Source organism: Empidonax traillii, unplaced genomic scaffold (genome assembly GCF_003031625.1).
Source record: "Empidonax traillii isolate 1590-97213 ecotype Southwest subspecies unplaced genomic scaffold, ASM303162v1 scaffold746:size489142, whole genome shotgun sequence".
Taxonomy (NCBI): Eukaryota; Metazoa; Chordata; class Aves; order Passeriformes; family Tyrannidae; genus Empidonax; species Empidonax traillii.
The window spans coordinates 420,810-446,021 of record NW_020955939.1 but is presented as its reverse complement, the minus strand read 5'-3'; the positions used below and the strand labels follow the sequence as shown (position 1 = coordinate 446,021).

Below are 25,212 nucleotides of genomic sequence, written 5' to 3'. Positions count from 1 at the left end.
ATTATGCGTCGCAATAAACCTTTCCTTCCCCCCCACCTCCGTGGCTTGTCGCATTGACTCTCCGTGCCGCAGCCGTGCTGAAGTTATCCCATTCCAGGGGAAAAAGGGTTCCCAGAGGGCAATAAAGGGGGGGTGGATTTTGGGGATGGGCGGGGCGGGGCCGCTCCAGGAGGCGGGGCCCTCATAGGGGGCGGGGCCCCCAAGGGGCGTGGCTGCTCAGGGGGCGGGGCCTACCCCGTTTCCGTGTCCGGGTCGCGCCGCGATGTCGGACTCGGAGAGCGAGGAGGATGCGGACGGCGGCCGCGCCGAGCCCTTCTCTCTGGCCGGGTTCCTCTTCGGCAACATCAACGAGGCGGGGCAGCTGGAAGGGGACAGTGTCCTCGACAAGGTAGGGCCGTGTCCCTGCGTGGGGGGGACGGACGGGAGGCGGGGTGCTCGGGGTGTACCGGGACGTGCCAGGGTGAGCCGGGGTGCCCTGGGGTGTACAGGGATGATCCGGGGTGTGCCGGAGTGCTCGGAGTGCAGTGGGATGTACTGGGGTACTTGGGGTGCACCAGGAGGTACCGGACTGTACTAGGAGGTACCGGGGTGACTCAGGGTGACCCGGGGTGTTCGGGGTGTTCGGGGTGGCCTGGAATGTACTAAGGTGAACCGGGATGTACAGGGATAACCCGGGCTGTACCGGGGTGCTCGGTCTGAGCTGGGATGTACCGGGGTGACCTGGGGTGTACTGGGATGACCCAGGATGTACCAGGATGAACTGGGGTGACCCAGGGTGCTCGGGGTAACCTGGGAAGTACTGGGTGAACTGGGTTATACCAGGGTGAACTGGAGTGTTCTGGGGTGCCTGGGGTGACCCAGGATGTACTGGGATGTTCGGGGTGAGCTCGTATGTGCTGGGGTGCTCAGGCTGTACTGGGGTGCTCAGGGTGTCCCAGAGTGTCCTGTGGTGTTTGGGGTGGGCTCCAGGACCGCACCCAGCTGGCCCGGCCTTGGCTGCTGGAGCCTCCCAGCTCTGGTCTCCCCAGGAATCCAAGAAGCACTTGGCGGGGCTGGGCGTGCTGGGACTGGGCAACCTGATCACTGAGATCACAGCCAGCGAGGAGGAGAGCCCGGAGAGCGAGGGAGCACACCTGGACGAGGAAGGTTTGGCACTGGGGTACCTGGGGTTAAAGAGCAGAGGGGGCTGCAGGGTCAGAGCTCTTGCTGGAGAGAAGGAAATGCACCTGGCTCATCAGGGTCTGCAGGGAATGTCATGGTGTTTTACCTGGTCAGAGGGTCTCTGTCAAAGGCCTTGCCTTCTCCTGCTTGCCAGACTGAATGCTACAATATCTCCTGATCAATTTTACACTTGCTTTCTTTAAGTTTTTTGTGTCTCCTCCTTCACTAGTAAGACGTGTTTGCCTCTGTGTTAGAGAAGCCTGTTTAACACAGTGATATAATGTCTCTTTCTTAACTTCTGAACTTGCTGATGGGTGTTCCTTGTGCTAAAGTTGTTCGCTTTCCAATCCTTGTGGGGAGTTCAAAGCTGTGGGAGTTCTGGGTAGAACGAGGGGAAAGGTGCTCGGGTGGGAAACCGAGTTTTTTGTTCCTCCAGGTGAAGGAAGCAGAGGATTCACATGTACTTAGTGAAGTCTGCAGTTAGGAATGTACATTAGGGTGAAGTTTTGTGTGACGAGGCTTCTCTTCTCCCTAGGCTGGGTGAAGAGCACGGAAGATGCTGTTGATTACTCAGACATCACCGAGGTGGCAGAGGACGAGAGCCGGCGCTACAAGCAGGCGATGGGCAGCCTGCAGCCAGCTCGAAGGCCAGGTAAAGAGGGGATCTAGTGCCTCTTGGAGCTACTCAAAGATAGAAACATGGTCCCATTTCCTAAGAGAGTCATCTCAATTTCTTTCTTCTGTTTTCTTTTTCTTTTTTTTTCTTTTTTCCTGAGATGACTTTCTGCAGAAGGCACTTTGGTTCCACATTTTTCTTTTCTAGTAGCTTTATTTGCTCTGCAAAGTGTGAACAAAAGGAGGTGATAGCAGAATATATACATATATATTTTAAGTGCTTCAGACATCTTTATGTCAGTTTATTTTTTTCCCCTCCTTCTCCCTCTTTCTTAAACTTCCATCATACAAATGGGTTTGTGCAGGAAGCTGAACTGGTCCGAGTTTTGCATCCAATTGCAAGATAAGAATGGTGTCCTTGCCATCAGGTTGGGAACAGGTTTGAGATAGTGTAAGTGGAAAGGGTGCCTGGTTTCCTTTTATTATCTGCTTAATAAGCAGTCCTGTCTCCTCCCTGATCAGATGAAGACGAGGACGATTACGATGCCGACTGTGAAGATATCGATTCCAAGCTGATGCCGCCGCCACCACCACCTCCAGTACCTGGAAAAAAAGAAGATGAAAAGGATGCAGCTGCCACTGGTGAGTGAGGGCTTTCTTCTTCTCTCTGGCAATGTGAGTGTCTGAAGGAAGCGAGGGCTGCTGTGCAGCAGTTCCTTCTGTGGCAGGGACCACCCATCATCCCAACCCCATCTGCAGAGCTGAAGGTGAGTGCTTGCCCTGAGGTGGGAAGTTACAGGACTGTGTGACATGTGGGGTGAAGTTTTGTGTTGTTGAAATACCAGTGTTGACCATGAAACTGCTTTTTTTTATCTCATCCTCTCAGTTGTGGCTGGGAAATGCACCTGGAACGCTTAGGATGAAAGGAAAGGTTAAACCAGAATGGTACTGCTTATGCCTGCAAAGGCTTAACTTTTGCATCAGTTGGTATAAACAGTAGATGTGGCATTATGGGGTTATGCTAGGGGAGAGGGAGGAGACCTGTTTTGTTTATAAGGTGCTTGTTCTATCGTAGTATCTGAAGGTGGTATCATTTTGCCCTCCATCATTGCTCCTTCCTCTGCTGCCTCCGACAAGGCGGATTTCAGCAGCAGCTCTGATTCTGAGTCAGAGATGGGGCCTCAAGAAGCCAGGCAGGCAGAATCCCAGGAAGGCAAACTCACCCTTCCTCTTGCAGGAATCATGCAGCGAGATGCTACCAAGCAGTTGCCAAGTGTTACAGAGCTCTTCCCAGAATTTCGGCCAGGCAAGGTATTGTAAGAGATCCGTGGAGGAGATGTGTGTCATGTAAGCCCTCTAAGTGTGAATTGTACAGTACTAAGGGTATGTACTAAATAATCACATATTCTTGCTCACTCAGTACTTCCTTTAGTTTCTGTGTGCTGTTGTTTCCAGGTTGCTTAATATTTAATACTTTTCCTGCCATTTGCAGGCACCTCTTAAAAAGCATCCTGTAAGATCAGGGTGTGAATGTTTTGCTGTTCTGTAAGACCACAGGCCTGTTGGTTTGATATTTTGCCAGATGATTAAAAACCAGTGCTAATCTGCCTGCTTTCTGGCTTTTTTTGGCAAATACTTGCTGCTTCTCTGCTGAGCTGGGTGTGCTTTTCCTGAAAACAATTTGTGATCTGTGTAATTTATTAAATTTTCCCCTCAAAACTCCGTTGAGTACAAATCAGAAATCAGCTCAATAGCAAGTTGGCTGAGAGAATGCTTGGGTTTTGCACAAAGCAAATTCATTACAAGACTTTCCCAAGTGCTCCCAAATATAAAATGTGGTCAATGTATTTCGATAATTATTTTGAAAGTTTTAAATCTGTGAAGAGGAGAGGAAAGGTAGGAGGAGAAGGAGGATGAAGATGAGCTTATAGCTGTCAAACAGGGAATATCAGTAGGATGACTCTGTACAAATCTTGGGTTTTAATTCCTGTTTCCTAAATGTTGGTTACAGAATAATGCTTTTCCCCTTTACAAGAGAGCTTAGACTAAAATACTTGTAAGTGCTTTAAAACCACCAATCATAACCATAGAAGGAGCACAAGAGGAAGTTTGTGTAGGTTTTGGAGGAATGAAGTATAGGGCAACTACATTATGAGATGTTATGAAATAAAAATAAGGGTGTTATTTTTAGACTCTGTTATTTATCTATTTTCTTAAGAAATCTCTACTTTCATATAACTCTCTTTTAGCTTGTTTCTCTTGCTAATAATTTTACCAACTCTACTTCAACCTCCATCTGTCTTTCTGAAGACTGTGGATTGTTCAAAATGAAAATCAGTTATTTCCAGGGGGTATCTAACCACATGCCCATTATGTAAAGGCAGTCTTTCTTCTCCCTGAGTTTCTTTGCATTTGAGATTAAGAATAAATCCATTTTTGTTTTTCCTCTAATCCTCTCGTTTTTTCCCCTCTTCAGGTGCTGCGTTTCCTGCGTCTCTTTGGCCCCGGTAAGAACGTCCCGTCCGTCTGGAGAAGCGCCCGGAGGAAACGCAAGAAGAAGCATCGGGAGTTGGCCCAAGAAGTGCAGACACAGGAGGGTGAAGTTGTGGTTGAGAGTGGAGTGGAAGGAAAATCTCCTTGGGAGTACGAGTTTGCTGCTCCTCCCCCTCCTGAGCAGTGCCTTTCAGATGATGAGGTGGGATATGTGAGACTCAGAGAGGGTCACCAGTCGGTGCTGGGGGTAGTGGTGGATTGGACAGCGACTTGTAGAGAAAAGAGCTTTTCCCTCAGAGCAGAACTGGAGAACAGAGTTGGCTTTATCCCAGCTGGGCAGCAACTCTTCTCCAAATACTAGTCAGTGACTTCAGGTGGTTGCTCCTAACTGAGAAGGCTGCACCTGTGGTACAGGATCGATAGGAGAGCTTATCCTCTTTGTGTCAAGAAGAAAGCTCTGTGTTCTTGGAAGTCTTAAGTGCAGGACATTCTTTAAGGCAGATGGTAAGTATGGCAAAGAACTTCTTAGGAATGCTTTTCTTCCACGAGGATAAAGCTGGGAAACGTGGAAGGAAGAAACCTCTTGGTGACATTTTAGACAGAGCATCCGTGTAACCATCCCCCCCTTTGCTGTGCTCCAGATTACCATGATGGCACCCGTGGAGTCCAAGTTCTCCCAGTCGACTGGTGACATCGACAAAGTGACAGACACAAAGCCCAAGGTGGCAGAGTGGCGCTACGGCCCGGCACAGCTCTGGTATGACATGCTGGGCATCCCTGAGGATGGCAGTGGATTTGATTACGGTTTCAAGCTGAAGGAGAAGAGCGAGCAGGAGGTTAAAGGACACGCAGATGAGGGGGTGAGAGGGGAACTGGGTGGGGGTGTGTGGGGATTGCTGCACGGTGAGAGTTTGGTGATGGGCTGGTGGACAGTTGTGCAAAACGAGACCTGGAATTTTCCCGCTTTAGTTGAAGGGGATGAAGTCAATTCGGGTCTTCCAGCAATTATTATTATTTCCTTCCAGGACTCAGAGTCAACGAAGGAGAAGGATGATCTGCTAGCTGATGAGCACTTCCTTATGGTGACACAGCTCCAGTGGGAAGATGATGTCATCTGGAATGGAGAGGATGTCAAGCACAAGGGGACTAAGACACAGCGTGCAAGTTTGGCAGGCTGGCTGCCTTCGAGCATGACTAGAAATGCCACTGCATACAATGCCCAGCAAGGTAATCGGTGGTCTGGTACGAATTTTACTTGCCCAACTACAACTTGTAGTGCAATTGCACGTGGGCAATTCCATGTCTCAAATGCAGAACACAATTCTTCCTGTCAGGGAATGCTTTTTGGCAAAACCACAGCTCTGCTCAGAATTCGGAGACTCTCAGTTTCTTTCCAAAACCAGAGTGGGTACCTTCTGTTAAAAAAAAAACCAACCCCGACCAACTCTGACTTTCTTCTCTCCATGTGGAATAGCTGAGCCTCCCACTCAAGCCAACCTTACTTTTGTTTTCCTCTTCCCTAGGTTTGAACCGCAGTGGCTCTTTGCTCAATTCACCAATTCCACTAGCACAGAAGCCCAGTGTAGCAGGAGTCCTGGGTCTAGCAAAGTGCAAAGAAAAGGCCCCTGAACAGCAAGGTAATGAGGATATCAGTCTTTTGCCTTCATTTCTGTGGTAGAAAGGCTACTTGTTTGCTCTGAAATTTCTAGAGACCTTATTTCCTTCTTGGGGGTTGTGTTTCAGGTGTTGGTAAAGCTCAGACTTGGGGCTCTGCTTCCTCTTTGCTTCCAAAATGTGTTTTCTTTTGCCTTTTTGAGGTCCTGCCTCAGAAAGCCCCTGAAAGATGGGGAAGGTTGAGGGAATAGGATGTGGGGATGGGCTCTGAAATAGTTTCCTGCCAAAGCTGTGTGTAAAACTCTCAAGGGTTCTACCTTGTGGTTGTTGCAGTTTCCCTGGATGAAGACAAGCCCTGGTACTCTATTTTCCCAATTGACAATGAAGAGCTGGTGTATGGTCGTTGGGAAGACAATATCATCTGGGATGATCAGGCAATGGAAACCTACTTGGATCCCCCGGTCTTAACACTTGATCCAAATGATGAAAACATAATTCTGGGTAGGTTTGTGGCACCCAGGGGTTTGACTCAAATGGGAAAAGACAAGGGGAAGTGGAAGCCAAGGGTTTATAATCACACTGTAATGGAAGTAAATGAACTGGGGCAATACTTATGGCCTGTCTTTGAAAGAAGACTTTGACTGGCTTTTGAAGATAATTTGCAAGTAATCAAAGGCTTAAGCAGGAGGCAGCAACTCTAATAACTTTTAGTGGTGTGCTGTATAATTCCAGCTCCCAAATTAAAATCACTGACGGGGAAAGCAAAAATTAATGCCCTGAAACTTAAATTTAACTTGGCTCATCTGACTCATGGTGTGTTTTAGAAGCGACTGTCTTAATTTTACTGGCGTGAATGTTGGTAAAGGAGTAAACCACAGGCTAGCCCGTGCCATTCTCATCATCATTGCTCGTGCTCAGAGCCTGAAGAAGCAGATTCCTTAAGCCTCTTTCAGACTGCACTAATGGCACAGGGGAGCAGTGGAATTGTGTAATACCACTCATCACTTTTGCTGCTGCTGCAAAGTGCTACTGAGTTTGATTTCAATGCGATTTGATTTGAAATTTGAATGAATCCCTGAATAAGGATAAGCATATATTGCTACACTTCTATTTAGCCTGGGTTGCATTTTCTTCCTCAGGAAAAGGGGTTAGTTTTAAGAATTTTAAATATGTGTTGATTGGAATGTTTTGGTATTGGCCAACAACCCTGAAAATCAGTCTTAATTTGAGCTTGTTAAAGTCAAGACAAGCAGACTCGCAGTGCTTTCTTTCCAAGACTGGAATACACCACAGAATTGCAGATGTTTGCATAAATAGTAACAAAATGAACCCATAGTTATTTTGCATGGTGTGATCTGTGCACAGAATTTAATAGGATTTACCAAGCCCTTGTCAGCAGGTCCTGGGGAATCTGTGCTTCAAAAATTCCTAACTTTTAAAATTCACACCGCTTTCCTGGGATTTTTCAGGAATCTTTTTTGGATGAGGTGCAAAAAAAAAAAAAAAAGGGAACAAGTGCCCCACAGGTGAAATTGTTTGTGTTTTTAGAAATTCCTGATGAAAAGGAAGAAATGACTTTGAACTCTCCATCCAAGGAGAACAAGAAAGAATCTTCTCTAAAGAAGAGTCGAATCCTGTTGGGAAAAACAGGTGTCATCAAGGAAGAGCCACAGCAGGTCAGCATGAGCTTTGGCATCTTGCAGGCTGGGAATGATGAGGAAGGAGTGATTTTGGTTTGTTTGTTTTTTTTTTTTTTTGACACCTCTTTCTCTGTGTTTAAAATTGAATTAGAATATGTCTCAGCCAGAGGTGAAGGATCCCTGGAACCTCTCCAATGATGAGTTTTACTACCCCAAACAGCAGGGACTTCGAGGAACCTTTGGAGGCAACATCATTCAGGTAGTCTCAGGGATGTTCAGTGGGAGTAGGAGTTTCAGTGACTTCTTCTAAAACCTCATCTGACTCCAGCATCTCCTGTAATGGGAAAACCGTGTGTAATTCCAAATGAACATCTCTCCCACCGATAGGGATAATGGCTTTACATTTAGTTCCTAGTTCATAAAAAGGTCCTCTCATTGGGTACCAGTTGAAATAGTGAAATTAAAGCCATCTCTTCACACAAAGAAAGTATTATATGGAAAATATATGGCACTAAGCACGTCCTGTCTGAAGGCAGCGTGTGTGATAAGTGAATTTCAGTGCACTCGTGTTACTGCTGCGATACCTGCAGGTGTGGCTGGGTTCTGTTAGGTGAGGTTTAACAGGGTAGGAGGATGATTTGGGTTTGAGATGATGCTTCTCCCTCCTAACCCAGACCCTGTCCCTGTGCTAGCACTCCATCCCAGCCGTGGAGCTTCGCCAGCCGTTCTTTCCCACCCACATGGGTCCCATGAAGCTGCGGCAGTTCCATCGCCCCCCGCTGAAGAAATACTCCTTCGGGGCCCTGTCCCAGCCAGGGCCCCACGCCGTGCAGCCCCTGCTGAAGCACATCAAGAAGAAAGCCAAGGTAGGGTTATTTCTGCGCCTCTGGTGTCTCCAGGGGCTCCCTGGGCTCGGCAGGTCCGTTGGATGTGCCCTGCCCTGCCCCTGTCCCGTCCCCGGCGCAGATGAGGGAGCAGGAGCGCCAGGCGTCCGGCGGGGGGGAGATGTTCTTCATGCGCACGCCGCAGGACCTCACCGGCAAGGATGGCGATCTCATCCTGGCCGAGTACAGCGAGGAGAACGCCCCTCTGATGATGCAGGTTGGCATGGCAACCAAGATTAAAAATTACTACAAAAGGGTGAGTATGCAGACCTGGCTGCTGGACAGCGATTTTTTTTCCTCTGCCTCTCTCTCTCTCTCTCTCTCTAACTGTACCTTCATTGCACGTTGCAGAAACCTGGCAAGGATCCAGGAGCTCCAGACTGTAAATATGGAGAGACTGTTTATTGTCACACTTCCCCATTCCTGGGTTCTCTGCATCCAGGCCAGTTACTGCAGGTGAGAAAAGCAGGCGTGAGCTTACAGACGAGTTGAATTTGGAGTAATAGGCAGAGTGCCTATTACATGCCCTGTTTATTAAATCACAAATAATGCTCAACTTCCTAAAAAGACCGGATTCTTTTTTATTTCCAGTTTACACCTCTTTGTTTGCTGGTAATAATACAGTTCTTAGCTTCCTTTTAAAAAAAAAAAAAAAAAATCTGTATTGTATGTTTTTTAAAATTGTTGTAGGAATGGCAGGAATTGCAGGAACTGAATCTTTGATGCTTTGCTTGGTAATGGCATTAGAAATGCTGTTAGAGATTACTGAGTGGAAGGCCAAGGATGCTTGAGTGTTGGGGGGGATAGAAAACATGGATTTCTCATGGTCCAGGATCTTTGAGCAAAATTTTATGTGTACTTCCTGAGAACTGCACTACTAGTTATCTGTTTGGTGCCAGTTCCACTCCTTGGTGCTGGTTTAAACTATTTTACCTTTAAATGCTGAACTCTGCTACTCTCTGCTTTTCTGGATAGGTTCTTGCAACCTCCTTTCCTGGGCAGAGTCTTCAGTCCTTGCTCCCTGCATAAACAAGGAGTTTTCTGAGTGCACATCTACATAGACTGTGATATCAGTGATACCCTTGCAGCGAACTCTTTCTTCTAAGATCTTTACTTTGTGGCTTGAATTACAGGAAATTTGATCAAAACTCGACTTTCAAGCTTTATTTCTCTCAACAGGCATTTGAAAACAATCTTTTCCGGGCCCCTATTTATTTACACAAGATGCCTGAAACGGATTTTCTGATCATCCGCACACGACAGGGATATTACATCCGAGAACTGGTGGATATTTTTGTAGTTGGTCAGGAGTGCCCACTTTATGAAGTTCCTGGTCCCAACTCTAAACGAGCCAACACTCATATCAGAGATTTCCTGCAGGTACGTGAGAAGAGACAGTTTGGGGATCTGGGGGGTCTTTGGGGAAAGCCCATGGCACAGGCCTCTCAGGTGGACAGCCTTGGTTTGGGAAGTTTGTTATCCTGCTATGACTCCCTTTGTTGCTTTCTTGAGCACTTCAAGAACTGGATATTAACTGTACATTTTGGTTGTCATTTAGCCGGTGATTTATAACATGCTGCTTCTGTTTAATTACATCCTATCTGATAAGTATATGATAGAGGCTTTTTATTAAGCAAAACAAAAGGTTATGAGATTACATAAAAGTGTAGGAAATTGAAGAAATCAGAATGAATTTGAAGTGGTTGTGCTCTATAAAGTGACAGTTACATGGGTTTTACTAAGAGACAATTGAGGAATCTTAAAATTAAGAATCACAGTCCTATCACACAGCACAGAATTAAAGTTGCTTCATAGGCCTGTGTTGATTTCCTGGATCTTGTGGCAGTGAAGCTTTGGGACTGACCATGAGCATTCAAACAGCTCTCCCCAAATTCAGATTTTGGAGGAAAATCTCTAGTAATTTACTGTCAGTTTAATTCAAAACCATAACTCAAGAGGTGTTTACAGAGCAGGACAATCCCTGCCGTTGACGGACGAACGTTTCTAATGTGATAACACAGAACTTCAAGGCAAACATTTCTTTTCCACCTCCTCAAAAATAGCTGAAAAACGTGGCTTGGAAAACTTCACCAAGTGAATTCGTGAGAAATTTTCTGCAGGAAGTCTGAAGCAGCCACTGGGAACGGCGTCGCCTGCGCTGCCTCCGCGGGTTCGTCGCGTTTCCTCGGGCGTCTCAGAAGGGTTTTTGTTTTGCAGGTCTTTATTTATCGCCTCTTCTGGAAGAGCAGGGACCGCCCTCGGAGGATCCGGATGGAGGACATCAAGAAGGCCTTTCCCTCCCACTCCGAGAGCAGCATCCGCAAGCGGCTCAAGCTTTGTGCTGATTTCAAACGCACAGGTATCGGAACGTTCCTCTCGGTCAACCCTTTGGGCAATGATTTACTCGTGAAATAACAACGCACGGCACCAGCACATACACATTGCTTTCCCTCTGTGTGTGGCTGTGTTGGTTTGCAAGCATGTACGTGCAAATAAAAGCCTGTCCCATTTTTGGGAGTCCAGCAGTGCTCTGAGGACCTGACTTCTGTCATTTTTGAATGTGCAGAATGTTAAGCAGATGGTAAGACAAAGCTTTTTAGGCCAGCCACGGGGAAAAGTGATTTGAGGTGAAGGAGGGGAAGGTGGGTTAAATGCTTTTGGAATGTAGTTTATACATTGAATGAGCACGAATGTATAAGAACTTGCTTATATAAGAGTTGCTGAGTTTAGAGGGCATTGATTTACGCGGAGTGAAAAAACCTATCACTTTTAGGGGTCCTAAATATCACAGATTTGTCGTATTTGCTCCTTTTGCCAGCCTTGCAGCAGGGTATCAAATCCTGAAATACAGTTAGGACTATGGTGGCATCCAGCACGTGTGGGAAACTCCTCGGTGCTTGACCTGTGCATTTTTCAGGGATGGACTCAAACTGGTGGGTTCTGAAGCCAGATTTCAGATTGCCAACAGAGGAGGAGATCAGAGCAATGGTGTCCCCAGAGCAGTGCTGTGCCTATTACAGCATGATTGCAGCTGAGCAGCGACTGAAGGTAAATGGTGCTGACAAGCAGTTCTGTGAAGGCTGAGGTAACTCCTGCCTAAAACTGTTTTTGCTGTGAAGTTGGCAAATTAGGTCCCTGGCTGTTGTGCAGCTTGCTAAGTTCTCTGCTGCATAAAAAGGGAGTTTAGTTCCTAAAGAGAGAGACACTCTGTTCTTACCACCTATTACTCATGCACTGAATTAGCTCTTCTCAAAGGTAACAAAGGGAAGGTACAAGACAGGGCCTGTGTTTTTACCTGGAGCTGTACAGCAGAAAGCAACCAGTATGTGGCTCTGAGAGAGACTGATTATTTTTCTGAAGTTGAGTGCAGTATTTAGTTATGGAATTTATGAAAATACTGGGCAGTTTGGCATCTGTGATACTGTGGGTCACAGTGAATCTTAGACACAACCATCTGTGGAAGTGTGCTTGTTGAGCATGACAAGTCTCCACGGAGGTGCTTCTAGTTCTCTCTCCAGTAACCTTTTTAAGACTTCAAGTCCTCATTTTTCCCCCTCATATTTCTCTGCAGGATGCAGGTTACGGGGAGAAATCCTTCTTTGCACCAGAAGAGGAGAATGAAGAGGATTTCCAAATGAAGATTGATGACGAGGTACCAACAGAGTGATACATGAGTGTGCTTGCCAATAGGTAAATCAGCATGGCCAGAGAGAAACGAGGTCTTTTTATTGAAAGGACGGGTTTAAAGTAGGATTCAGTGGTTCAGACGTTCTTGCAACTTTCCTGGGAACTTTGCTGCCAGCTTATACCTGTCTGTGGGGTATCTTTTGGGGATCCTTCATGCCAGGCCCTTGCAGGACTAGGCTTTTTGCCTCGAATGCCTTTTGCGAGTCAGCACTTTGGTTATTCACTGGAGTTTTATCGGGACAAACCGAAGGGTCAAGAAGTGGAATTCACTCTCATTAGGTCAGCTGAGAAGCTCCCAGTATGACTGGAGGAATCCACAATTAAAAGCTTGGAATTCTCCACGGGTGTGGCAGGATTGTGATTGTTTCCCTCCTCGCTGGCAGGTGCGCACGGCCCCGTGGAACACCACGCGGGCCTTCATCGCTGCCATGAAGGGCAAGTGCCTCCTGGAAGTGACTGGTGTCGCAGATCCTACTGGTTGTGGTGAAGGCTTTTCTTATGTCAAGATTCCAAACAAACCAACCCAGCAGAAGGTAACAGTTCCCAAGGCCTGGCTGGCCGAGGAGCAATAACTGGAAAGTCACGTGGGAGGAATGGAGGGAAGAGAGAATTACACATGAGCCTGGGAAAGGCTACTACGTGATGACATTAATAGGCTGAATCTTTCTCTGAACAGGATGATAAAGAGCCTCAGCCAGTGAAAAAGACAGTGACTGGGACAGATGCTGATCTGCGCCGGCTTTCGCTCAAAAACGCCAAACAGCTTCTGCGTAAATTTGGAGTTCCTGAGGAGGAGGTGAGCGGGCACCTGGAGCAGGTTCCAGACTTCACTCGTGGGTTTAGCAGCTGGTGGTGGAAGGGACATACAGGTTTCTGCTCTGCCCTGGTGTGGGAAGGAGCTGAGATCCACGATCAGCTCCCTCAGGTGTGTGTGTGTGCCTTCCTCTTCCCAGATCAAGAAGCTGTCCCGGTGGGAGGTGATCGATGTGGTCCGGACGATGTCCACGGAGCAGGCTCGCTCAGGGGAAGGCCCTATGAGCAAATTTGCACGTGGCTCTCGGTTCTCTGTGGCAGAACATCAGGAGAGGTACAAAGAGGAGTGTCAGCGCATCTTTGATTTACAGAATAAGTAAGTTCTTATCTGATGTTCACAGCCTTGAACCCCACCCTGTCCCCACCTTAGAAGTCGAGCACTGTGCATGCCTGGGGCTCACTGATAGGTAGATGTTGATTCAGCTCTTTGGGCACACAAAATACAGCACTGAGGAAGAGGCCTTTGGCTGTTAAATAGAAACTCAGGGGTCAGACTCAGTCCATCTTGTTCTCATAGACCTTTTGGAAAGGCAGAATAAGTTGCATGGTCTGCCACTTAAAATGACTTGTGATATTCTGCTGTTCCACAGATCAGTAGTTGACCACCCTCTTTCCTTTCTTCCTTTTTTTCTCTTCTTGCCTCTTTTTTTGCTTTGTTTTATTATGAGCAGTTTGCCATCTCTATCTTGGGTAGCAGCTACCAATTCTATGTCCCATTCTTTAGAACTGCCAGAAGAATTTGTGTATTATTTCTTGTTCTGGCCCAGGACCTAAGAGGGGTGTGGGAATATTATACTGTTGATGAAGAAGAGATCAACTTGTTGGAGAAGATGGGCTTGGAACAATTTGATCTTTTGGACATGGGGATTACAAGGAGAACTGAGAAAGAAATATATTATGCCTGTTCTTGTAGTAGTGATTTGCAACATTAATTTTCAAGCTTTTGCATCATTTTTACCTTTGTATTCCTAAGAAGGTTTCAGGCTGCTTTTTTTATTTTTTATTTGAGTGGGGGGCAACTCAAAGTGACTGACTTTCAAGGTGCCTCCTGTTTCAGGGTTCTGGAATCCACTGAGATCCTGTCAACAGACACAGACAGCAGCTCAGCTGAAGACAGTGACTTTGAAGAGATGGGCAAGAATATTGAGAACATGTTACAGAACAAGAAAACCAGTTCTCAGCTCTCTCGGGAAAGAGAAGAGCAGGAACGAAAGGAATTGCAGAGGATGCTTCTGGGAGAAGACAGTGGCAATGACAAAGAGAGGGGCAAAAAGGACAGGAGAGACAAAAAGGGGCTGTGTAAGTAACTGCAACCACCACAACTGTGCCTGGGAAGGGATGCAGAACCTCGTGTCAGGCTGCACAACGTGCTGACCTGGCCTCTCAAGAGAGTGTGGTTTCCTTGCTTACTCTGTTTATTTAGATATTCACTGCTGCATGCAGTGAATGCATTTTTTCTTTGGGGTGGAGCTGTTTTTCAGTATTTTTCTCAAGATGTGTTCACAAATAGTTCCTGCAACCAGCTTATGGTTCTCTAATTGGATCTTACGTGTAAACACAGCTCTGAATGTGAACAGGTAGGCACAGCCTGCAGCTTGACAGCAGTGTCTGTTGTACCGTGGGCTGTGCCAGTGTCTTTGGGGGTAATTGGGCACCTGCCAGACTTGGATCTCCTGCAGATGTGTTTATTTTAAGTGCATTCCAGCAGAGAACTTGACATGGCAGGTAAAATGCTCGACCTGTGAATGAACTTCTGTCTGTGTGACAGTGCTCATGACCACAGTTAACTCGTTGCACGTGTGTGAGCAAAGCTGAGCTCTGTTGCATCTGGATCAAAATTATTGTTGCCATTTATTCCCAGATTGGGAATAAATCACTAGTAGATACTTAATTACTGGAATGCTTCAGTAAGGGATATGTGGAAGACTTCCTGGTGATATAGCCAGTGTTATTTTGAACAAAACCTCTCAACCAAAATTACGAATAGTGCTGGAAGGGTTCTGTGGGCACATGAGGCGAGGTCTGCTCACTGGCTGGAATGCTCCTTGGGAAACTGGCTAAGAGCTGGCTAAGATCAGTTTCTGCCAGATGTCCATACCTATGATGGAAACCATTATAATCTATCTTCAGGGCTGTGTTGCAGTTGCCTTGCAAGTTGTCCTTAAATACCTGTGGGTCCTTGTTGGCTGTAGATGTTTTTTCCGGCTTTACAATCCATGTGGATAATTCAGTGTTTTACTTTTGTTTCACCTTTATCCACTTCATGATAAGAGAACATGAACAAGCAAGGGGAAGACTTCTGTTGCTTGGGTTTTTCCTTAATTTATGTCTTGGAAGTTTTCCAGCCAACACTTATCTGCTGTATTTAAACAATGGCGTTTCTACATGGGGGGGGAAAAAAAAACTTAAATAAAACGCTCTCTTGTGGCATCAGCTTCAGGAGCCTCAGCCAACTCTCACAAGGATGATGACACTGCCTCTGTAACCAGCCTCAACTCCTCTGCCACGGGCCGGCGCCTCAAGATCTACCGCACGTTCCGAGACGAGGATGGGAAGGAATACGTGAGATGTGAGACGGTCCGGAAACCCGCGGTCATCGACGCCTACTGCCGGATACGGACCACCAAGGACGAAGAGTTCATGTAAGACCTTTGTGATCTCTTTTTTTTTAAATTCCCCCTCTGTTTTTTTCCCCCCTTTTTAACTTGGCCTGTAGACTGTTTGATTAATATTGTTTAAATGAAGGAATGTACAGCTGAGTGTGGAAGCTCAGCACTGTAATTGTGGAGAGAGAGAGATTGAATGTTTCTCCATCTGGAGGGTGTTACGAACTTTGTGCAGTGGTAGACCTGGCAGAGGAGTACCTGGTAAATCACCAGCTAGGCTGAAAAGCTGTGTTTTTTGTTGGTTTTTTTTCCACCCAGACGAAAGTTTGCTCTGTTTGATGAGCAGCACCGTGAGGAGATGCGGAAGGAGCGGCGCAGGATCCAGGAGCAGTTACGGCGCTTGAAACGGAACCAGGAGAAAGAGAAACTCAAGGGCCCTCCAGAAAAGAAGCCCAAGAAAATGAAAGAGCGGCCAGACTTGAAAGTAAGCACATCCATATGTAAAGCATGCCAGAAAGTCTTGGGGTACTGGAGAAGTTTCCCGTTCTAGTGATGTACTGAAGGTCTCATTAGGGGATTTTAATGATATTTTGCCTCTAAACTAGGAGCTCACATGTGGATTCTGATCTGTCACCTTCCTCATATTTTTGCAGCTGAAATGTGGAGCATGTGGTGCCATTGGGCATATGAGGACTAATAAGTTCTGCCCTCTCTACTACCAAACAAATGCCCCACCTTCTAATCCTGTTGCAATGACAGAGGAGCAGGAGGAAGAGCTGGAAAAAACAGTCATTCACAATGATAACGAAGAACTCATCAAAGTAGAAGGGACAAAAATTGTCCTGGGAAAACAGCTGATTGAGAGGTAAGGGAGGAAGCAGAGATACCGATGAACACTAAGAAAAAACAATTTAGAGCTTAATGCAGAACACTCATGTATATTTGTCACAGGAAACAAGTGACAGGGCTTTCCATAAACTATTACTGCAGAATTTTGATTGTGTGTTTGATATTAAGGCAGATGGAACCAGAGGCAATACTGGGGGACAAATGGATTCACAAGAGGGCTGGAGAAAGTATAATGCTTTTTTTCTTTGTCTCCAGTGCTGATGAGGTTCGCAGGAAATCACTGGTCCTGAAGTTTCCTAAACAGCAGCTCCCTCCAAAGAAGAAGCGGCGAGTGGGGACAACAGTTCACTGTGATTATCTGAATGTGAGTGGAGGTGTTACTGGGCTGATTGCAGCATCTCTGCTTCTCTTTGTACCAACTGGCCAGGTCCTTCACTACTCCTGTGCAACCTCTGAGTGCCCAGTTACCTGCCCAGCAAACCACTAAACTAAATGGCCTAGGATTTCTGGGAGTTTTTGCATCTGGTAACTGCCTTAATTTTTCTGCCTCTCGTTTCTTCAGCGTCCCCACAAATCCATCCACCGGCGGCGAACAGACCCCATGGTGACGCTGTCATCCATCCTGGAGGGCATCATCAATGACATAAGGGATCTTCCTAATGTAAGTTTAAGCTGTGGCACCCAAAACCCTGTGTCTTAAGCAGTGTGGTTGAAGTGGGTTCCGTGTTGTAGACACCAGAACTGGGCCACAGGCTTTTCTCAGGCGAGGGGTGTGCCAACCGCTGTCCCCCCTGCCCTGCACACACGGGTGGTGTGCAGTATTTGATAAATTATCTCAGGATCTTTTTGAGATTAAAATACCTGTGTAGAAAGTAGCATTGGATACTTTTGTGTGGACAAATATTCAAAGCTGGGCTGTGATTTACTTTTTAAGGCTATTTTTTTTTTTCAACAAAACCAGAACAAGACACATGCAATTTGATGGAGCAGTGTGTGAGACTATTTTTATATATGTGGCACTGGAGAAAATTTGTGCTTCGCTCTTTCTGACCATATTTTACCAGAAACTTGCAAAATCAAAAGATTAAATGGGAGATACGAGTTGGAACGAGATTTTTAATGTCTAGTTTCTTGACTTTCGTGCTGCAACCAAAAATACCTTTGTTTAAAGGTTTTACACATCAGTGCCCCTTCAGCTGTGGAGATCACACTGAGGTTGGCTGTGCTGGCACGGTGTTAATAATAAACATTTGTTTCTTGTCATCCTCAGACATACCCCTTCCACACACCTGTCAACCCCAAAGTTGTCAAGGATTATTACAAGATCATCACCCGGCCCATGGATTTGCAGACCCTGCGTGAAAATGTCCGGAAGAGGCAGTACCCGTCCCGGGAGGAGTTCAGGGAACACCTGGAGCTGATTGTGAAGAACAGCGCGACCTACAATGGTGAAAACTCAGGGGAATTGTGTCCTGCCTGTCTCTTTTCCAGAGGGTGAAACTAAGCAAAACAGTGTTTTCATTCTTTATGGAGTGAATCTCTCAATATAAATAAATATAGTTCACACCTGTTAATGCAGGGCCTTGGAAATGCAGCTTTGAGTAAGGTTTACTGCCATGATTTTGCATATTTTGGTCCTTTGTCGCAATAAATTTTTCCCCACTTGGGAAGGTCAGGAAACTAGTTTAAAGAAATGAATGAAAGCCAGCTTAAAAAAAAAATAGCATAGAGATTCTGCAGTAGAGCATGTATCTGCTGGGGGAAAGTGCTGATTCATTGAGGGTCAGCTTTACTCTGGCTGCTGATAGAAAGGTCTTTATCCAAAATGTATTAATTCAACACTGAGTCTCCTTGGGCTGTGCAGCAATGTGGGTGAACTGACAGCACTGGGTTTGTGTCTTTACTGCTTCCTTTATTATCTTGACAGTTAAATCCCTGATTTATCCTGATAACTAAGATTTATCTTTCCATAGCTCTGTTGCAAATGCTTGCTTCCATGTCTGAGGAATCCTGAAATTATTTAAAGCTATGTGCTTCTGAATATTCCTTCAATGCCCACCTTGCCTTCCTTAGCAGTTCTGCTTCAATGACTGGATTTAGTCAGGGAAACAGAAATTTGGTGATTTTTACTGTGAATATTTGGTGAAAGTGGAGGGCTTGGAGGCCAGTCTTCCATTGGCACAGCTTCTTTCCAAACCTTAACAGAACGTACACCAGTAGTGTGGATATTTGCTGCAAATAACCTTTCCTCATATAAAATCCGTACTAAACTTTAATAATTGTGGGTACTGAAAATAAAATAAGGTGGAGGATGTACTCCCAGCTGTGCAAGGAATACAGCCAGTGGTGCTTTGGGAGTAAAGGTGAAGTGACATGTTGTGACATGGGCCTTTCTCATCAGGCTGTGCTTGCTGTGTGTGTTTGCAGGGCCAAAGCACTCCCTGACCCAGATTTCTCAGTCCATGCTGGACCTGTGTGATGAGAAGCTAAAAGAGGCAAGTCTTGTGAATGAACTGTGATCAGAGTGGAGGGGGAGGGATGGTCAGGGCTGGCTGAATACTGAGGGCAGAGGATGTGGCTCTCAGGCCTTTGGGGAGAGCAGTAGAAGATTAAGGGAACTCTTTTCTCCCACCCCAGGAGGTATTTGAATTTTTACCATTTTAAACAATTCCCATTGGAGTCTTTCTGAAAAAAAAATAGATGCTTGTTTCTTCCTCTAGTTACTTCATCTTGCATATAGGCTTATATCTTGGCTATTATCCCCCCCCATTATTTACAAGTGTCTTCATAAAAAGGTGATTGAGAGTCTCTCTGGGTCACAGTGTCATGATGTAACAGTTACTGGTTTAGAGTCAGCCACTGATGTTTCCTACTTTTATTGCAGAAGGAAGATAAACTGGCTCGATTAGAGAAAGCAATTAATCCCCTCCTGGATGATGATGATCAAGTGGCCTTTTCCTTCATTTTGGATAACATTGTCACTCAGAAGATGATGGCAGTTCCAGATGTACGTAGCTTGTAAATACTTGCCGTGTATTGTGAAAGTTTTAATCAGTTCTGGAGACTTGCCTCGTGACATTTGTAGCTGAAACTGTAAAAAATACTACACAACAGCTTTCTAAACCTGCCTGCTTTCTCTCTTTCAGTCTTGGCCGTTCCATCACCCAGTTAACAAGAAGTTTGTTCCTGATTACTACAAGGTGATTGCCAACCCAATGGATCTGGAGACCATCCGCAAGGTGTGTAGCCTGAACTGTGCAGCCCCTTGACAGATGTTTAGACTGGGTTACTTACTGGGGGACCAATCTCTTCCAGAATATCTCCAAACACAAGTACCAGAACAGAGAGACTTTCCTGGATGACGTTAACCTCATCCTTGCCAACAGCATCAAGTACAATGGTAGGTGGTGAAAATAAGGCTTCAGCTGCCTTTTGTGAATTAATTAATTCATCTGGGTACCTGTGCTGTCGAAGTGTGTCGAAGCCCGAAGCTGTGAATGATGAACTTGATGATTGTTTTCCTTTCCTCCTGAGAAAAGAGAGGCTTAAACAGTGACGTTTTCACTGTCACATGAAGCTTTATTCACCACCTGGTATAGAATGGGGCACTTACATTTGGGGAGGATGTTCTCCTTGTTCAGTACACATCTCTGCTTCGGTGATTTGTTTCTGGGGGGTTTCCTTGAGATTGACAGGCTACAACCTTCCTGTGTCCTAAACCAATCATGCTTTTAATGCTGGAACAGACTGGTTGTGCTGTGTTAGCCAAGTGTGAACCCTGCTTTGTATTTCCCCTTACATCAGAAGGTGTTGGGATTCAGGAGCCTCTGAAGAGCTGTGTAACCAAAACCAGTCTTGGCAGCTGGAATTAAAACAAAGGTCAGAAATGCGTAAATAAATGTGTTTCTTCCTCCAGGGCCAGACAGTCAGTACACAAAAACAGCCCAGGAGATTGTGAACATCTGCTATCAGACTTTAGCTGAGGTATGTGGGCAACTTTACTGGGATATTTTTTGGAAGTCTGAATTTTCTGTTCTGCAACCTTGGCGAGCTTTTTTTGTTCTCAGTACGACGAGCACCTGACTCAGCTGGAGAGAGACATCTCCACTGCTAAGGAAGCAGCACTGGAGGAGGCAGATCTGGAGAGTCTTGATCCAATGACCCCTGGGCCCTACACCCCACAGGCAAGTGGCCAAGCAAAGCTTTCACTTTTGTTGCTTTGGTTTCACCTCGTGGATGTTTGATCCTGAAATTCCTCTTTGTTTATCGTTCTCCATCTGCCTGCAGTCTGTCTCTTAGTACAAGTGCCTTGTTAGATGGTGTGCAAACAGTTGTTTTTTAAGAACCAGTGTGAGAAGTGGTTATGATGCTTCAGAGAGCGAGCTCTCTAGGACAGAGGCTGTAAAACTGGTCTAAAGGTGAGCTCTGGGGTCAGGTGCAGCTGAGTGCTGGTTGGAAGGCTGTGCAAGTGTAACGGCTGGAAACCCTCGGGAGACGAGCATTGGAAAGGTAAGAACGTGAGGAAAAGACAGGGATAGTTTAGCGCTGGGAAGAAACCAAGGAGCTGTCTGGTGGTGTTATTGTTGGAAAGGCTTATTGCTGAGTGAAGAAAAGGACTGATATGGTCAGCAAAGTACAGCTCTGCCTTCACTGCTGGGATTCTTTACATCTCTTTATTCTGGTTCTAATGGAAAATAACATTTTTTCGTCGTCGTCATTATTTATAGCAGACAATTGTGTCAGGTATTTTGTATGTCTTGCAGACCAGGTTGGCAGCACAATTAATGCTTTTTCAGTGTTTACAGTTTGGCAAAGATTTGTAAGCTATTTAGGCTTTTTTTTTAAAAAGTAATTCTTCTTATTTCAGGCTGTTTGGTTGTTTTTAACAAAACATCAGTAAAAAACTTCCTCCAGGAATGAGAAGTTATTTCCTGAAAAAACAGAATTGCCTTTGGAATTTGCCTAGTAAAGTAGGGCATGTCATCCCAGTGTCTGAGATGTGCCTTTTGCTTATTTGGAAAAACTGTGGAAGTTCATAAGCCTAGGGAAAGATCTCTGTGCTGATAACTGGATGATAAAACGCAATTGTGCTACAGGAAGACAGAGCAAAGCTTTCTTTGTGTTGTTCATCCCAACTGTAGAGCAGTTATTTTTCTATTCACTAATCACAGAATATTTTTTTCTTAGGCTTTATTCTGTATTAAACAAAAAAAAAAAAAAGTTGGAGGAGAGGGAATAGCAGTAAAATGACCATGAAAATAAATTACCAGGAGAATGAAGAGGGTTAGGAGCCACGAGACTGAAGGTGGTACCAGAAAGGGGGTGAGAGCTATTCTGAACAGTGCAGGCAAAGGGGAACTGGTTGTCAGTAGTTCCATCACTGTGGCCCAGGTGTCATCCACACCCCTGGCTGATGTCCCTCCTCAGTGCTGTGGCTGTTTGTGCTCCCCTTCAGATGCGCCAGGGGCGAGGAAGGCTGGGAGAGGAAGACTCTGACGTAGATATCGAAGGATTTGATGAGGATGACGATGGGAAGCCCAAGACTCCGGCCCCAGTGAGTATATTTACAGAAATCCCAGCCACGGTCTGCGTGCTGACTTGCCTGCTGGGTCTGCCACCCTGAGACACAGCGGTGCTCGTTGAGGCTCTGCAGTGCAGTGTGGAAATGCTGGCACTGTGAAGAGAGGGCACATTTCAGAGCGGTAAATAATACACATATGCGAGGAGTTGGCAGCCTGTTGCTGGATCTTCACCATCCCTGTTCTGTGTGACCCAGGAGGTGGAAGATGCAGATGGTGACCTTGCTGACGAGGAAGAAGGATCAGCCCAGCAGCCCCAGGCCAGTGTCCTCTATGAAGACTTGCTTATGTCTGATGGAGAGGATGATGATGATGGGAGTGATGAAGAGGGAGACAATCCTTTCTCATGTGAGTGTCCTTCTTTTATGAAAGGCTGAATAGGAACTGGTTGTTCGTTAACCCAGCTAATCTTGTGCTTCCAGTCACAAAAACGTGCAGTAGAGAGCGTGGAGCATAATTGGGACACGTAACGGGGTGGATTAGTGGCCAAAAAGGGACACCAAAGGGGCAACATGAGAAAACTGCGTGAACATGAGTGAAAACTGAAAACAAAAAGTAGAATAGGAGTTTACTCTGTAAGTACAGACACAAAAGAAAGCACAGTTAAGACAAAATCTTGTTGATTGTATTTCATAAAGTGAAACTGCAAGTGGTTCTGAAAAGACTGGGAGTAAGATTTGGTGTGCAGAGCCAGGAATGGGCAGTTTGGTAATAAAGCCCAACATTTATTTTTATATGAAACAGGGTTGTCAAATGTTACTGTTAAAAGAGTGATATCAAGAACTGGAAGAGGTGTACAGAGGTGCCTTCAGATTGTTTCTGTTTTATTACAGACTCGTCACGCAGAAAAGTTTATGATGGTATTTAGCAATGACTTCTGACAATTATTAGGGGGGAATAAAGGGGAGTTATTCCGAGTAGATAAGACAAAAGACTATTTGAGTAATGATGGTAATGGGATTGCTTTGGAATAACATCAGAATTGGGCACTCAGTAAGTGGTATCACCTCCCAGATACCCTTCCTGCTCCCTTGTGGAGACACTGCGTTGTAAACATTCCCCACGGTCAGCACTGCAGCCTTTAAACAAACCTCTTATTTGTGACCAAATCCTGGTTTATTGCACAGCCATCCAGCTGAGTGAGAGTGGCAGTGACTCAGACGTGGAGCCCAATGCGGTGAGACCTAAACAGCCTCATGTTCTCCAAGAGAACACGAGGATGGGCATGGACAACGAGGAGAGCATGATGTCTTACGAAGGAGACGGTGGGGAGACATCTCACGTTATGGAGGACAGCAACATCAGGTAATTAGAGCTGAGAACCTTTTAAAAGCAATTCTTAAAACCTCTTCGAGTTTTACAAGTTATCTGAAACTACAAGATGGATTTGAAGTTAAAAGATGATTTAGCTGATTAAATTCTTTTTTCTTTTCTCTAAAAATCTCCTGACTTGAAACGCAGCTGCTTAGCTGAAGTCCAGAAAAATAGGAATATGCATATTCTGTATTTTAGAAGGAGTTCCATTATTGGACAATTACAGCAATATCATCTTTAATTTTTTGCATTTGAGAGGATACCAGCCTACTCTTCCTTCTCTGGGCATTCTGTAGTGTCAGTTATTTGATTCTCTGTTCTCTTTCTACTTGGGCAATTCAGTCCCTTAATGCTGTTACTGCTATTTGCCTAATTAATAACTGTACAGGTAACTGTGCTGGCAGGCAATGGTTAGTCCAGCAGGACCTTGACAGTAGTCAGCTGGAAATGCTGCAGAGGATGATGAGAACGGGCTGTCTGCCTTTCTGTCTGCAGTGAAGGTGACACAGAGAAGGTGTTGGAGTGATCTGTTTTTCCTGCCCTGAGTGTATCAGAGTGGGGTGGGGAATACTTGAATTTCCTCGGAGAACTGGTGTGGTTTTTTTAATTTTAGAAAGAACTGAAGTGCACAGAGGTTCTGAGTGCTCACAGCACTTCGAGCCAAGGAGCTTTCTCAGGAGTTAAATACAGAATTGTTGGTACCAGGAGCTCGTTTGAAACCTCTCTCTTCTAGTTACGGCAGCTACGAAGAACCAGACCCCAAATCCAATACGAGGGACACGAGTTTCAGCAGCATCGGAGGGTACGAGATCTCGGAAGACGAGGAGGAGGAGGAACAGCAGCGCTCGGGGCCAAGTGTGTTAAGTCAGGTCCATCTGTCTGAGGATGAGGAAGACAGCGAGGACTTCCATTCCATCGCAGGAGACAGCGACCTGGACTCAGATGAATGAACAGATGATGGTTGTCCTGGGCCCCTCTTGGCTCCTGGATGTCTCTTGTCCCAGTTTGGTGTAAGGAACAGTGGAACGCGGACTGTGTTAACGAGCAGATTAATTTTTTTTCATATAACGTTTTAATTGGTTATAAAACATGTTTTCTGGTGGAGTGAAGGGTGAAAAATAAGCTTTAGCCAAACGTGTCCTGCTGAAGCCTTGGCTTGTTGTAGCCTGGACCAGCTCCAGCATCCAGATCCAGTTCAGTCTTTATAGATGTAAAACAATTCCTCAGAAATACTGGCTTGTCGGATACATTCATGTCTGTCAGGAAAAAGAAAAGCCTGCTCAGAATAAAACACCTGCTGTTGATAAACAAGTATAAAGCAATTTTCACTTCATAAAGGGGAGGTTTCTCTTTGGGAGAACAAATCCAATGTCTGATGTCTCTCCCGAGTGGTTTTGATAACTGCCTGCCTACTTTCAACAGTTCCCCAACAGCTGCCCTACTTTTAAGTGGCAGTTAATTCCAGAAATCAGACTTTGGCAATTTGAGGCCAAATTCACCGCAGACCCCTCACTTTCAGCCAGCCGGGCAAGCACGTGCAGACCGCGGGGCTGTGTGTGGAGTCCCGGTGGTGTCGCTGGCAGAGCCCATGGAAATACACCCTGAACTGGGGCACAGACGCTTCTGCTGCCGTCCCTCTGCGCCCCGGTGAGGGAGTGCAGGTGTCCCCTGAGCTCTGATGGCCCCGGTGGGCTCCGGTGTCCCCGTAACCTCTGGTGTGCCTTTTAACCTCTGATGCCCGCATAACCCCTGGTGTCCCCATGGGCTCCGCTGTCCCCCGTAAACTGTGGTGTCCTGGGGGGCTGTGATGCCTCGGTGGTCCCCGGTGTCCCCTCAGGGCTCCGGTCCCGGTGTCCGGGCCCACGTGTGGCGGTGCCGCTGCCTGAGGGGGGTGGCGGCGGCGCACGCGCAGTCCCGCCGCCTTTGGCGCAGCGCTCCGCGCGGAGGGATACCCGTG

General features: G+C 46.1%; 1 protein-coding gene across 2 annotated transcripts; it reads left to right on the top strand.

The window, feature by feature from the left end:
- Positions 1 to 241: 241 nt before the first annotated feature.
- Positions 242 to 24,567, top strand: TAF1 (TATA-box binding protein associated factor 1). 2 transcript variants are annotated; one of them, XM_027900701.1, is made up of 39 exons: positions 242 to 388; positions 1,029 to 1,146; positions 1,697 to 1,813; positions 2,299 to 2,418; positions 3,014 to 3,087; positions 4,253 to 4,471; positions 4,911 to 5,129; positions 5,295 to 5,496; positions 5,793 to 5,906; positions 6,217 to 6,384; positions 7,432 to 7,559; positions 7,675 to 7,782; positions 8,216 to 8,389; positions 8,490 to 8,663; positions 8,759 to 8,863; positions 9,587 to 9,787; positions 10,625 to 10,766; positions 11,325 to 11,455; positions 11,979 to 12,059; positions 12,478 to 12,627; positions 12,771 to 12,890; positions 13,048 to 13,223; positions 13,965 to 14,206; positions 15,342 to 15,549; positions 15,832 to 15,997; positions 16,167 to 16,378; positions 16,618 to 16,726; positions 16,925 to 17,023; positions 17,633 to 17,810; positions 18,790 to 18,857; positions 19,247 to 19,369; positions 19,509 to 19,601; positions 19,678 to 19,762; positions 20,279 to 20,346; positions 20,430 to 20,546; positions 21,818 to 21,916; positions 22,139 to 22,289; positions 23,069 to 23,246; positions 23,989 to 24,567. In XM_027900701.1, the coding sequence occupies exons 1-39, from the start codon at positions 263 to 265 to the stop codon at positions 24,203 to 24,205; spliced, it is 5,580 nt and encodes a 1,859-aa protein (XP_027756502.1). In that variant the 5' UTR covers positions 242 to 262; the 3' UTR covers positions 24,206 to 24,567. The 2 variants fall into 2 exon arrangements, with proteins under 2 accessions (XP_027756502.1, XP_027756501.1); XM_027900700.1 differs by having other exon boundaries at positions 2,852 to 3,087.
- The last annotated feature ends 645 nt before the right edge of the window (positions 24,568 to 25,212 follow it).

Excerpts from the sequence above, each read along its gene's own strand:
- TAF1 (XM_027900700.1), top strand. The coding sequence starts at position 263 with ATGTCGGACTCGGAGAGCGAGGAGGATGCGGACGGCGGCCGCGCCGAG. Across the intron at positions 16,379-16,617 it reads GGAAAACAGCTGATTGAGAG|TGCTGATGAGGTTCGCAGGA; the intron begins GTAAGGGAGGAA and ends CTTTGTCTCCAG. Across the intron at positions 22,290-23,068 it reads GGGAGACAATCCTTTCTCAT|CCATCCAGCTGAGTGAGAGT; the intron begins GTGAGTGTCCTT and ends TTTATTGCACAG.